The sequence below is a fragment of the Nestor notabilis genome, unplaced genomic scaffold (assembly GCF_000696875.1).
Source record: "Nestor notabilis isolate BGI_N333 unplaced genomic scaffold, ASM69687v1 scaffold27313, whole genome shotgun sequence".
NCBI classification, from domain to species: Eukaryota; Metazoa; Chordata; class Aves; order Psittaciformes; family Psittacidae; genus Nestor; species Nestor notabilis.
Genome location: NW_009922861.1, coordinates 9,023 through 23,829, shown reverse-complemented (window position 1 = coordinate 23,829; position 14,807 = coordinate 9,023). Strand labels below are relative to the sequence as shown.

At 50.5% G+C, this 14,807-nt stretch overlaps 1 protein-coding gene across 1 annotated transcript; it reads right to left on the bottom strand.

Annotated features, from left to right (window-relative positions):
• Positions 1 to 20: 20 nt before the first annotated feature.
• Positions 21 to 12,633, bottom strand: SH3RF2 (SH3 domain containing ring finger 2; the record flags this gene model as incomplete). The annotated part of the gene is made up of 5 exons (XM_010011848.1): positions 21 to 56; positions 1,690 to 1,860; positions 3,823 to 3,917; positions 8,077 to 8,397; positions 12,364 to 12,633. Coding segments are annotated over 5 exons (893 nt in total), but the record flags the coding sequence as incomplete, so codon positions are not given.
• Positions 12,634 to 14,807: the final 2,174 nt, after the last annotated feature.

Sequence of the window (14,807 nt, the reverse complement as noted above, 5' to 3'; positions counted from 1 at the left end):
ACAGCGTCCACGTGGCGTACAGGGAAGGCATCTTCGAGTCGGAGAGGTTCGGTTTCCTGTTGAGAAGGAGCAGACAATCAGCTCATGCGGCACTTGGGGGCTTGTGGGGAGAGCAGGGGTTTGCCCAGCAGCGATCCCGATGGTTCTGTGTGCCTGCACTGCCCCAAGCCAGGGCCCTGGTGGTGAACACGATGGACCAGGTTTCTGATTCTATTATAATGAGGGCTTTCATCTTTCTGCACCTGATTTACAAAGAACTATTCCCCTGCAGGGTTAGGATTTGTTATAGAAACCCCATGGCATTTCAAAAGGGGCCTCCAGACATCAGCCCTCCCTCTGTGCTTTGGCTAAACTCCCTGCTGTTACCCCTAACCCATCCCTGTATGTGCTGGGCAGCACCTACAGCAGCGCTGCCAGAGGCAGCTTTGGTGCAGGGGCAGCTCCTCCTGCCTTCTCTAGGGATATCACCATCATGTTTTTACCTGAAGCCACTAAACCCTGCAGCCTTCCCCACCAGCATGCTGGCAAACACTGCTCCGGATTCCCTGAGAGAGTGGGCCACAGTGAAATCGTCTTGTGAGCTCCTTAGGGAAGGAAAAAAACATTCCTCTGATGATTCTTCACCTTTTTGGGGGTGGAGGAATGATTTATGGTTTGATAACTGAGCAGTGATTCATCAAATAGCTCAGGCATCAATTTATTATGAAGACATTTCCTAAGAAGGATAGAATAGCAGCTCTAAACCCAGCGTTGTGGTTGGGATGCTTTATGAGGCTATTTAGGGTGACGGGGCTGTGCTCTCCATTATTTGTTTGTGCTGTCCTTGGTCAGATGGGGCTGTGGTGTTATTGGAAGCTTGGTGGTGAAAAAATGAGCTGGGGACATGGAGACTAATCACTGGTGCTTCTGAGCATGGGGAGGGTGCAGGGGGCAGAGCTGGGTTCAGAGCAGCACTGGGACCTCTGACTGTTCCTTGTTTCTCTGCCTGTCCTGAGCATGTCTCAGGGGAACTGGGGGCACAGGCAAGTTTTTTTCCTTCTCCTAAACAGTATATTTTAATTTTTGCTGCTCATAATGCATGTTTGCTTGGTGAGATCAATGGTGTCCAGTCCTTAAATGACTGTTCTGAAGACAGTATTTTGACTCTAAAAGAGCCTTCAACATGTGGTTTTCCTCCTGGCAGGAAAAAAGAAAGTCTGGAATCACCCAGAAGGAATAAGGCAAGTCCGAGCACAGACACGCTGACGTCCAACCTGGCTCCCATGCTAAGTCATTGGTGCCGGTGTGTCAGCTCTGCTAGAGCTCCTGGGCTGAGTTACACGGTGATGGGAGAAGTTGCTGCTGCCTCTGTTGACGTCCCAGGTTTCAGACAAGTGGATGAAGGCTGATGTGCTGTTCACTCATCCCAACCGTGTGGCCCCCAAGGGGATGCTGCTGGCCCCCCTCTCCCTGCCATGGCCCCGGCTGCTGGAGGGAGATGCAATTCCCACATGGTGCAGCTGAGTCAGGACGTGGAGAAGCTCAAGGGGTGAGAGCTGCTGGGAGTCATCCCATCTGAAGAGGAATCCTGTCCCCCATTAGTGCTGCAGGAATCCCTTGCAGAGATTTCTGTGCAGGAATGAGAAACCCCCAAATCCCGTGTGTTACCCACTCCCCTCCGCAAGTTGTTTCATGTAGGAAAAGCCAGACCTGAAGAGGGGAGCGACGTAGTTGCTGGGGAAGACACCCGCTCTCCCTGTGACAAGGGACATGCCCCGCAGCCATCCATCGTGGTCCTTCCCAAAGACACGGACCCCTTCTCCCTTCTGCAGCTCCAGCTCATCCGGTCCGTGAGCCGTGTAGGAATGGAGAGCCACGCACCTGAGGAGACAGGGTGAGGGAGGAGGGTGCTGGAGCAGATCCCAAGGCTCCGGGTTTAACTGTGCTATGGAAGCCTCTGCAGCCAGCCCCGATCAACTGTCTGGGTGCTGCTGTTATTGTGGAAAGAACTCACAGGGAAGAAACTGCCCCTGACTTCAGGCCAAAGGGGATGCAAATAAGAGAAGAGCCGACAGGAAGGGAGAACAAAGCAGAGCCCATCAGTGCTCTGTGTCCCAAGGGCCAGCCAAGCCAGCCACGGGCAACAAGTGTTAGGGAGGAGAGAGCTGCTGCTCTCCACCTCACACAGTGAAATAACTGATCAAGGGTTCATGTGTACCTGTCCTAAGGCAAAGCAGCATGAAAGTGTGCAGGTAGGATGGATGCTGTGTCCAGTGATAGCATCGAGAATACATTCTGCCTTTGAAGTAGGTGGTGAGCCAGAGGCCTTGCATCTGCTTGCCTTGAGCATCATCTGGAGGTGTGAGGCACGGGAGGAGCAGTGCTGGTACAGCAACCTGTGTGTTAACCCCATCTTCCTCCCTTTCCTCCTCCTGTGAGCAGAAAAGACTAATGCTGGGGCTCCAGCTGTTGCCACAAGGGCTTTGAGGACAAAGTGGGCAAAGAAGGAGGCACATGGCTCTTCTCTGGGCTAGCAAGGACACCAGGCTGGAAATTCATTTGAGATCCCCTCTGGAGCTCTCTGTTGTGATTCTGGGACTAGAGAAGGGGATGAAGCTTTGCTCTCCACAGCAAACCACGAGCACAAGAAAACGGCATATTTTTCAGAACTTTCCCAGTATTGTTCTTTAAGGAACTTTAACATGTCTCCAGTGGAACACATTTAACTGCACTGTTGGTTTTCATTTCCAAGGGCAAGGTGAGCTGCTCTCAAATATTAACGAGTTACAGACCAATACAGTGATTATCAGATATCATCTGAAAAATAGAAACCACAGACTAGTGTCTGGATAGTCAAGGGCTGCCCCGTAACTTTCAAAAGATTTTTCTCTGTGTGTTGTTCAGAACAACCACTTGAAAGTTTGCCTTGAGCTGCCTGTCTCTGTAAAGTGACTTTACTTGCACAGGCCAGGCGAGGTTCAGCTAAGGGAGTTCTGATACTGCAGGTTTATCACTCCATACAGGATTCATGTGGAGGGGCAGGACGTGCAGATATTGGTTTCATATTGCAGGGTTGGAAGAGGAGCTGTGCCAAAGAGGCAGCTGGTCGAACACTTTAACACGATCCTCACTCTACCAATAATTTTAAGGTGTGAGAAGTTTGCTTGTGTGCGGGATCAGGGGTGTGTGATAGTCTTGGGTGCCCTGTGCTAATGCATGGATGTAGCAAACATCACGAGTGTAGCACAGATTGCAGCTATCACTCCTGCACTTGTGCTTCCAGAGGTCGGGCTTGATACTGCGGAGGTGCTAATTGCCATGTAGGCAGCGTGTTGCTGTGCTGTTGTCATTAGGCAGCTCACTACAGTGCCAGGCTGATGAATCTTATCTAGGGGAAAACAAATCTCCGTGATACAGCAGCTGCAAATTTCAACTCTGGGAAAGTTTTAAAAGATTGGATCATTGAGAACACCACTGGCCTGCTTCAAAATAAATACCCAGGGGCACTTCAGCAGTAATTGGTTTCTTTATATTTAAAAGACCTAAAATGGACTGTTGACTAATAGGCAGGACTATATATCTATAAATACTGAGTGGGGTAGTAAGGCGCAAGGACAGTTCACCTGCTGGGAACAGAACAATTCAACCTTGATACTAAGACTCTGTGAGCCCCTGCCTAGAACCATCCAAGCACATTCCTACATGGGTCTGCATTGGATCCAAGTGCATGGGAGCTGTGCCCTGCTCTGCCTTTACCTCCCAGCTCCCAAGAGCATGAGGTGAAGGGACCGAAAATTACATGACACCCTCCCCCACCCAAGGTATTTGGGTTTCTGTACGTACATATAGGCTGATATGTGGTGCTGCAGATGGGGAAGAGTGACGATGGCTGCTGAGTGCCCCAGTGATCCTGGCGCAGGGTAGTAGGATGCACTGACCTACCGGGAGAAAGAAAGCAAAGAAAACAATGTGTTAATCTGAATACGGACTGACTTCAGCCACTGGAAGAGCAGCTAAAGGTGCTTGAGAGGCTTCACCCACCCTTCAAAAAAACTAACAACAACCAAAGATGTTTGAGGAGAAAGAAGAGTTTGGAGCATTTGGCAAAATCCACTGTCTCTGATGCCTGCTCCAGGAAGGAAAGGGGGTTTGGGAAAACAGCATTTCAAGCCCAGACTTTGCTGACTAGGAGGAGACCGTCACGTCTGCCAGGTGAGGACTGCTATAACCACTGCTGTTTCACTCGTTATTTATGTAGCACTAGCTGGGAGTACTGGCATTGTCTAAACCCTAAATAATACAGTCCTTGCCCCAGTGATCTTTTAATAACTGTTATTAAAGCTCTTTACTACGTCTGTGGCGCCCCGAGTTGCTCCATAGCCCCGTGTGTACACGGAGCTCTGGCTGTGCCAGGAAGAGCAGCAGCGTGAGAGCGCGGGCAGAGGCTCCTCACTCAGGTTTGTTTGGTTTGGGGTGACCCTTTCCCACCATCATTCTGCATCCGCAGGGAGGTACTGGCCACCATAATGCCCCCTCTGCCCTCCTATGGAGATTGTTCATGTTCTGGGGAGGAACCTCAGCTCTGTTTCTGCTGTTAAAGGTGATCATCTTGAACGTGACATGTGGAGGTTTAAGTGTCTACTCTACACTTTTCACCTCTTGAGGCCTTATCTCCTGGACCGTGTGTTGGCCAGGACCCCCCTTGGCCAGGAGACTTGCAGTGTGGAGGGTTATCTTGCCTTCGTGGTTGCAAACATACACAGCAGTCAGGGTGCAAGGTCTTTCAAAGAAACTGTGAGTTTTGTCGGGAAGGCAGGGACCCTTCCCGTTCCCATCAAAGTCCAGCTGTCTTTCAGATGGCAAGGGAAAACAGATCAAGCTGAAATTTTTGACCTGTCCTGGCTATCTGCCTTGTTTAGATGTCCAGCAGTGAGGCAGAGGATAAGTGGGAACAAGGACACATCCAGAGGTGGTCACTCCTGGCATGGTCTGGAGCTGTGGCAGTAACGCCCTGTGGGTCTGCATTGCTTTGCTCTGCTCTGGAGCCTCCCCAGGGCTCATCTGTCCCTTCTACAGCACAAAAGGGTACCCCGGGGTGAGCTGCTGTGAGCCAGCCACCCATCCCCATTGGAATGCTGCGAGGCATCAGCCGTGTTGTACCGTGGCTGCTGCTGGGATGTGAAAGCGAAGCTCCCAGCAAGGCAGGGCGGCTGCCCTGGCATCCCTGGGGAATCTCAGGCCAAGGAAAGTCACTGGGCTGGGATGTGTCTGGCAGTCCTGTTCGCCAGCAGAGACCACAGCACCTTTCATGAGGAGGTTGTCAGGGCTTTAATCTCTCGTTCATTTCCAATCTAATTTCTGGTGGTCATGTCTGTAACACGGTGCTGGAGCACTGGCTTAGCAAGGACCGAGGGAGAGCGTAAGTGACTCACCAGCTCTGTTGCTCTCCAGTGAATTAAGTTAATTAAACCCCAGCAACTGTAGGTTTGTCTCCAGACCTGGAGTGGCAGGTCAGCTTCAAACCAGCTTTGTGTTCCACGTTTTCTAGTCCAGGCAGGGACAGACCAGGCTCTCACATAAATAAAGCCGATTGGAAATTACAGCTCTGTTTTCATGATTTTCATAATCAAGACCTTTGAAATTTGGGGATTTGGAGGGTTTTTTTTCCTGCACTGGAGCAAAATAACAACCTGTTGCTGGTTTTCCTGATGGAACTGTGGTGAAATGTCCAGTTCTGGGTGGAAAGCTTCATGTTTTCCATCCCTATTACCCCTCCGCATGGAAGTAGTGATCCTTCCAGAGCCTGCATCAAAGCTGCGTTTGTATTTTCAACAGAGAGGAAAAAAGACTGAATGATTTTCCAGGCACGTGTAACTGATTTCAGCATTCACTTCTGCTGATCTCTTATGAGTACCTTGCAACTCCTTACAAGTACAAGGACGTCATTTCCTGCCTCTCCTAAAATCGCTCTCTTGCTCCATCTCCCTATCTAGGTTGTCACCAAGGGGATTTCCAGCTTAGCTCCTCTGTACCCGATGGTTCCCTGGGGAGAGGTTTGTGAGATGCCTTAGGGGGAGGGAGATCTTCTGCATTCCACCACAGGACTGTCAGTGCTCTTGGTGCTCCTGAAAGCTGGGTCCTGAAATAAGCTGAATTTGTTACCTAGAAAAGCCAAATGCACTGGATGCAGATGCCAGGTTCATCAGCCCCCTTCGACGAGCAGCAAAGGGTTGCACCGAAGGACACTTCACTGCTGTGCTCCGAGGGACACTAAAGATCCCTTGGTCTCCCTCAAATGTCTGTAGTCTCACAGCTTAGGGCAAGTCTCATGTAATAACTACAAGGTACTGGAAAATTCTCTCTTTTTTAGACCCCCACCCCAAGGAAAGCAATGAACATCCATTCAAAATGTGTGGAATTGTTTTTAAATTACCAGGGAATCACATGGAAACACATCGATTAAGGATGCATTTCAACCCACTCTCTTCTTTACTGTTTCTAGTAACAGAAGACCCCAGCTTGATACTTGTACTCTGGGCTGAGTTTTTGGGGCTGGCAGCAGGTACACAACTGTTCCTTACTTCCGGTCTTCTATCTTACCTGGAGTAGTTTAAACCCAGGAAACAGATCTTTTCCTTCCATGTGATGTGGTGTATATACCATTAATTGCATGGAACAACTGCACTTTTGGAGATGTGCTGCTGTTTTTCCAGAGTCTCAGCACTTGCTACTGAAGCTGAACTTCCTCTGAAGCTGCTGAGCTGGGTAAACCAGGCCTTGGGATCAGTATCAGTTCCTGTCTTTCCCATTACTCCTCAATCCTGCATCTTTGTTCTGATTATGCAGCTGCCTTATCAACAAATTAATCCCTGCAGTTTTTCCATCTGATTTATACTAGGAAAAAGGATAAATGACCTCAGTGGGATGTGGCCAACATGGTCCAGCCTGGCAGTGTCCATCGGGGCTTGGGAAAGCATCAGCTCAGCTCCACAGTCGGTCATCACAATCCAAACCCAGAGATGGAAGAAGGGGAAGCTGCACCCTCTGTGGCCCCGTGAACAACACGGATCCTGCTGCAAACCTCCAGGAGCAAAACTTGTTCAGAGGAAAGGAGATTCCAAGCCTTCTAAGACAAAGTGTTAACACGTTCACTCTATTGCTTCTGCTGTTGACAATAGTTCACACTGAGACATTTTTGGTAAAATTATATTGGGTTTGCGAGACATGATACCATCGCATTTGAATTATGGTTCTATTGTAAGGCTTCATCTCCTCTCACATAAAACAGGATCTAACATCCAAGGCTCTTTGCAGGCTATTGCTAAGTAGAAAATGCCTGCTGGGTTTTATTGCACAGACACTGAACTGCCAGGGGCTGGCTTATTGCTTTATAAAATGTTAGAGCAACCTTGAATACGAAAGATGTCATATAAATCTAAACAAACCCTTTTTTCCTCCAATTTCAGATGATGTGTGAAGATTCTCTGTTGAGATCTTTAGTCAGAGAGCGAAGAAGGAATTGAGATTCCTTTGGCCCCTAAAGTAAAGGTCAGTCTACTTTTATTATCTCTGCCCCAAACTTGGCTTCTCTGAGCACAGTCCTAGGTTCAAACTGGAGCCTGGCAAGAGCTCTGGTAATTGTCCCCCCCGGCAGAAACCATTCCTCAGGACCTGTGCAGATGCAGGCAGAGGCCTGGCTCGGGGCAAGGCTTCCGGCTGCTCCCCAGCAGGCTGACAGGGCTTTCTGACGTGAAAGCTGGTTTATTCTGCAAGAGAAGCTCTCTGCTCTCTGCCACGTGCCCCTGGGCTCACTGCAGGAGCTCAGAAATGGGGATGGAGGATGTGCTTTATCCACGTTCAGTTACTCTGATAACTTCATTTCTCTTTCTGTGAATTCCCCTGAGCTCTAACAGACCTTTCCAATTCAAAAGGAGAGGAAAATATCCCAGCAGCCTGATGCGGATGACAGCTCTCACCGATGCTGGCAGCATGGTGCTTTGTCTGTGCGTTTGTGCTTTAGCTTTCCCAGTCGTTGGCTGCGCATCGCGTGTTTCCACCCAGGATTTGCACTCTGGACGTTAGCCGCCGGTTCCTTACCTGGATGGGGGTGCCATAGGGAAGCTCCGCTTTCTCGCTGCTCTGGGTGGCCACGGTGGGGTTGCTGGAGCTGATGAGCACGGGGGAGCTGATCTCCAGCGCCTGCCGCTCAGGCGAGTGGACCATGCGGTTGAGGGTGTTGAGGGCGGTGGTGATGGAGAACTGCCGCAGGCTCTTCCGCCGGGAGTCGGGCACCTTGGGGAAAGCTGGAGAATCCGCACCCTTGCCTTTGGGAGACGCCGTTCGTAGGGACGTGCACTTAAACTGGGGGGACCAGTGGCTTTTGCTGGTCTGCAGGAGCTGCCTTGCAGTGGTGTTTGGCTGGAAGAGACAAAGGGAGAGACGATGGCACATTTCAGAAGTCACGCCTGGCACAGCCTGGATTCTCAGTTTTCCCATTTTCCTCTTTTCCTGTGCAGCAGCAGGTTTCAGATGATGTTACAGGTGCTCTTTACAAACACGAACCTCAGCCATTTCCCTGATTGTCTCCAGTGACAAAACCCAGACGCAAAGTCACTGCTGCAAAGCTGATGGCAAATTAAAACTGGTTTGACAAAGTTGTTGCTTAAAGAACACGTTACGGGGCTGGGTGCTCCCCCCGGCACACCACGGACAGCCTTTGGCTTGCCGAGGTGCAAGGAGAGTTGGCTGCTCTCCAGCAGTGTTACCATACATTGAACTCTAAGTTAGGAGGGACGTTTGGGCACATCTTCCCTGTGCCTGGCAGCAGGACATGGAGCCGGCAGCCAACGAGCACAGGAAAGCCCTTGCTGGTGGCGTCTTCCCCAGCAGCATTAGATCCACCCAGTGACATCTCTGTAGGCCTGAATATTGGTGGCTTGATCCTGCTGCTGTTGAAAAAGGCCTGGCTTGCTAAGAATTGGGCTTAATGAGGGAAGAGCCAGGCCCCAAGTTTGCATATGGGCAGTGTTCAAACAGCACTTGCTGGAAACTGCTGATGAGGCAGTATTAATAGCAGAGGGCATGTGGTGACAGTGTTTGTACCACGATGGCTGCCAGAGGAATTAATCATGATTTACTGCTGACACAAACGAATTGCAAAATGTTGAGATTCTCACCCACTCGTGTGGGGCAACGCGCCCGGCTCCCGGCACCAGCAGCGCTGGCTCTCAGCGGGAGAGCTGCAGGAGGCTTCAAGCGGCCGCGTTTTAAAGCAGGGCTTGTTGTTGCATTTCCCTTCTGCTCTCTCCATAAAGCAAGCTTTAAACCCCCGAGTGTGTGCGCGTGTACATATGTGAGACGGGGATGCTGACGGTTCTGTGTGCAGCTAAACGTTAGCCTAAACAAGAAACGTTTTTCTGCCTTCTCTAATCACCAGGAGATGCAATAAATGGGGCATAAAGCCAAGTGTCCAAGCCAAGCCAAGGCAAACCTTGCATCTCCCCAAACAGACCTGCCTTTGCCTTCTCCATAATTAATTTCTAATTCCTTGGTGCCTTTACCCTAACTAACTTACTTCTGTTAACGCCAGGCTTAAATAAGTAATTACTGAAGCTAAAATGATTTCAGTAAATGAAAAGACATTTTACAAAATATATTAAAGCTTCAAATAAGATCTTTTACTTGTGTCCTTTTATAAAACAGCACTGAGAAGGGCTTGCTGTAATTATGATGATTACAAGTATTAATTTTATTTCTAGGAATTCTTGTTGGTGCCACTTACACCCTGCATCTCACGCTAAACTGCAGGAATACAATTAGTGTCTAGACCAGGCCTAACAATATGCTGTCATGGAGCAGGCAGCTTGAAGGACGCCGGAGCGCCGGGAATGCCGCCTGTGCCGCACTGAGCTGGCACTGGGGCACGCTGAGGCACTGGGACCAGCAGAGCCTGACACCAGGACAGCAGCGGGGGGCTCATGGGGCAGATCCCTTTGACAGAGCTACATGAGAACCAACTACAACAGAAGCCCTTACAAATGCAAGTTTTCGAGGTTTTGCCTGAATTCTGCACTTTTGCACCCATTTTTAATCTTGTTGAGGCTTCCTTCTGGTGAGGAGAGGGCAGGCTGCCTGCTGCTGCAGGGCTGTGCCCTGGGTGCCAGCACTGCTGCCCGAGGTGGTGTTGGATGGGCACAGTGGTGATTGGGCTGTGCCCCCTCCACGCATGGTGGGGAAGGCCCCTGCTTTGTCACCCAACCTTGTGTCCTTTGTCCTCACCAGCCCTGCTGAGGATGGTGATGTGACCCTGACACTGTCACCAGCCAGCTCGTGCAGGGTGAGGATGGGATTGTCCTGCCATTCCAGAGAGCAGCAGCATCAAACACCACATCACGTCCTCTGCTCAGTGCAGCTTTCATAGAATCCCAGCCTGGTTTGTGTTGAAGGGACCTTAAAGCTCATCCAGTTCCAACCCCCTGTCACGGGCAGGGACACCTTCCACTAGAGCAGGCTCCTCTCAGCCCGTGAGGTGCATTCTGACCTGCCGGCTCCTCTGGCCTTACTCAGCACAACGCTCAAGCTTGCCTTTAATTTAAAGGTGTGAGTGTGGCTCAATCGGGGCCATGGACACAGGTCTAAGGGTGAGTACATGAAAAGCCTTTGACTTGCTGGAGGTTTTGCATCGTGTGGAAATGCCTCTGTAATTGCCACACACAGAACTAATAATGCAAATGGCATTTTAGCTATAAACTGAGAGAAACCCCCTGTGTAAGCACTGAGGCAATTGGTGTCACGCTGCTGAGCAGCTCAGGTCTCTGTTTCAGGAGCTGCAATAACCTGGCAGTGCTGGGGTGCAGGTATCTGGAATATTCCAGAGGAAAACAGCTCATTTGTGTTGATTGACAGCTACATCTCTTTGGAAGGACATTCTGAGCAGCCCAGAAGAGTTAAAACTTGATAACTTTTAACATGTTTTCATTTCATCTTGTGAAGGATCCTTCTTGGAGAGGGGAAGTAAAGAGAATTTATGGTTTTCTCCCTTTTGAAGTAATGTGCAAAGTTTGCTGCTCAGGTTTTATTGGCTCCAAGGCTGAGGGATCAGAAAAGGCTCCGAACTACTCACCCCTGTGCAGGACACGTGCACAGCGTCTCCTTCTGAACTGGTGGGGAGTCTGAATTACTCCCACAGTGAGGGAAGGGACTCTTTGCTTCCATTTGTGTGTTTGTGTAGGGGAGGACCAGGAGCTGGCACCGCCTTGAGGATACTGTGGAAGGGAGTTACTGGTAACTGCCCCACAGAGCACTGGTAACAGCCGTCACAGAGCTGGGGGACCGGAGGATGCTCCTGCCTCTTTGCAGAAGCATCTGTGTGCTTTAGATGTGTGTTAACTCCCCATGTGTGAACTTTGCTCTGGGAGCAGAGACTACGATACCTCCTAATGCAAAAAACAAGAGTGAGCTGAGAAACAACGGCAAATGGAGTGAAACCCAAACCAGTGCAGGCGGCAGAAAACTGAGGAAGGTGCCTCCTGCCAGTCAGTGCATCCTCATGGCAGGGAGTGCTGCTGGCTGCCTGGCTCCTCTGCTCCTCACCAGCAGGCTGAGCACCCACATTTCACAGAGCTGCTGGTGATGTGTGATGCTGCTCCCAACTGATGCTTCTACTTTTGTTCCTCCCTTTAGTCAGCAACCATAGCTGGCTCCCAGCTCCTGCTAGCCACTCCACATCCACCCCTGACCCCCAGCCTTCCTCTCCTGCCTCCTCTTCCCATCCATGAGAATGAGGAGCACATGGCAGCTGTGTGATGGAGAAAGAGGTCACTTCTCTGCAAGGGCGCTGGTGCCCCCGGGCAGCGCTTTCTGTCCTGCTGTGCCTCACCTTGTCTGGCACTGCAGGGACAGCTGGCTTTGGGAGGTGCGGTTACCCAGAGGAGCGTGTCCTCTAACAGAGTAAACAGCTCTGTAGCCTTTGGGGAACAAAGGGGAACACAGTGCAAGCTCAGGTATTGCTCTGTAAATGGGTGTCTCAGGAGGCCAGGCACGTGTGCTGCAAAAACCATGTATCCCCAGACCTGGAGGCAGTTTTACCTACATCAGTAGGTGTGTTTTAGAGGAGTGCTTGGAGTGTTTTGGTCCCGAGAGGGGAATGCCTCCATCAGCTGCTCCCCATCACCGACAGCAGCGTGGGCCAGAGGCAGCAGATCGTGGTGGGAATCTGCATCCCTGTTCCTGTGCATACCCCTGTGGGGTTAACTGCCTCAGCAGGGTCTAAGGGAGCCTGGGAACCTTACTGGTATCCAACAGGGAGCTCCTATGGAGGTGGGGTGGGTAGGACACCCTATAGCCTACACAAGGCCCCAGCCCAGCCCTGGGTGCTGCCGTTACCTTATGCAGGGTCAGGCTCTCCTTGTGTTCGGTCCTGTCCCTGCCCCTGGTGTCGAAGGTGCCGAGTGCCCTGCTGAGGGGCACGGGCAGGGGCAGGTGCTTGATCACTTGCACGGAGCTGGCTGGGAACACGCCGCTGATGCCGTTCACCTCCCCCAGGTACCAGTTCTCGTCCAGCTGCCGGAGCAGCACGATGATGTCCCCCTTGTTGAACCGCAGCTCCCCGGGGTTGTGCCCTCGGTACGTGTACAGGGCCTTGGCTCGTGGGACCTGTGGGGTGAGAAACAGCCCTTGAGCTCACCCAATGCTAAACACAGACAGAACTCCCCAAAGCATTCCTCATTACTGGGAAAAATGTAGAGGTCTAAGTCTTGAGCATGCATTTATTGGGATTAACTACCCACATCCTTTCTTGATGTCTTTTTCTAATGAAGACAAGCTGCAAAATACTTATGCTAAATTTGTATCAAGATGAAAAGCAGGCTGAACTTGTTTTAGAATATTAAGAAACAGTTAAAGCCTTAAACCAGTCTTCCCGTGGGCAAAACACGGTTTTTTGTCTGTGCTGCCAAGTGCTGGGGGCTCATGAGTAGGACCCTGCTCTGTGTTTTCCCAGCCACCACCACCAACAGCCCGCCAACCTTGCGGGAATGGCACCGTTGTACCAGTGACACACTCTGGCTTTTCCTGCTTTTTTCTGCCCAAATCCATTCATGTCGGTACCCAGGGCTCAGGCAGGATTTCTGCAGAGTTCACCCCCCATCAGCCACTTCTGTGAGGTCAGGAAGGGGGAAGAGAGAAACCCAACGATTGTTTCCTGAAGTGTGTGGAAAAGATCAAATTTTCTATGGAAATGACTTAGTTTTTTGGGAAGGAAACATCTTCCAGCACTCCCAAACACTGGTGCTTGGTACATAAAAGGAACTCAGAAGAGAAAAATTGTATAAATTGTATGTACTGTGTTTACTTCAAAGCATTTGAAACAGGAAGCAATTAGTTTAATGCTTAGCTCTAATTAACTCACTCTGCCTGTTAGTTTCTGCTCATAGCAAACATTTGGCTTCGTGACACTGAAAGTGCATTGCTGGAAAAAAAGAAAGTGATGAAAATGTGAGTCAGGCCAGCTCTGCTGGGCACCAGCACCCCAGCTCGGATGCGACGTAGAGACTGTGCCAGTGCCAGCACCACGGGAACTCTTTACAAGGGACAGGACAAGGGGAATGGCTTTAACCTGCCAGAGGGGAGACTGAGATGAGCTCTGAGGCAGAAGCTCTTCCCTGTGAGGGTGCTGAGGCGCTGGCACAGGGTGCCCAGAGAAGCTGTGGCTGCCCCATCCCTGGCAGTGTTCAAGGCCAGGTTGGACACAGGGGCTTGGAGCAACCTGCTCTGGTGGAAGGTGTCCCTGCCCATGGCAGGGGTTGGAGCTGGGTGAGCTTTAAGGCCCCTTCCAACCCAAATCACGCTGTGAGTCTCTGAATTCCCACTGCCAGTGCTTGCCTGGACATATGCACCTTCCCAGAGGAAAAACAGACTGTGGGAACAGGGGATTACAGGAGCACCGGTTCTTCTTTGGAAAGACACAGTGACAGACTCCCTGGAGTTAAACAAGGACAAGGAGCACAGGAGAGCTTTGATTGCCTCAGGAGCCACCAGAAAACAAACAGGGCTCGTGCAAACAGTGAACGCAGGGCTTGTGAAGGAGGAGCACAAACAGACAGGATGGTGAGAGAACGGCTGCACGGCAAAATCAAGCAATACATAAAAGGCACCAAGAACGAGTTATGGAAATGTATTAAAAATAAGAGAAACTCTGAAATTAAATGCATGCCTGTTAGTAAGTGGGAAAGGTGAGCAAGCCACGGGGGTGCTGAGTCTCGAATATTCTTTCTTCAGCAAGAAAACAGATGAGACAGGAGAGCAGGCTGGAATAGAGAACTGAAACCCAGGTAGGATAGGGGGGGTTGTGACATTAGGGCTGGCTGAAACTCAGCCCTGTGTGTCTTCCTCTAACCTTGGTCACAACCTTCACTCCTTCACCTCCTTTCTAACCCTTTCCTCCCACTTCCATGCCCTTTCAAATTGCAGCCCTTTCTGTTTTCAGGTTTCCCTCTAAGCCTGGTTTTCTTCCCCATTGCTGTTTACTGGAGCTTGCAGTGACCACTGATATCATCTTACCCCTCACTTTATAAAGCACTTGGATTCACTTGTTGAAATTGTGCAAACCCTTGGTGGATCTCAGTGAATAACAGTTCATATTAATGCTTACACGCTTCTTTAGCATCCAAAAAACCCTCAGAATGTGGGTCTTTTGGGGCTTGCTGGTAAGTTTGAACATTCTCAAGGTAACTAACACTGGTGTGTTCCTTCACGGATGTTATGTCAAGAAATTACTGTACTGTTGGTGGTCCTCTGGTTGGCACCGCTCCTTCCCCCCAGAGCTCCTG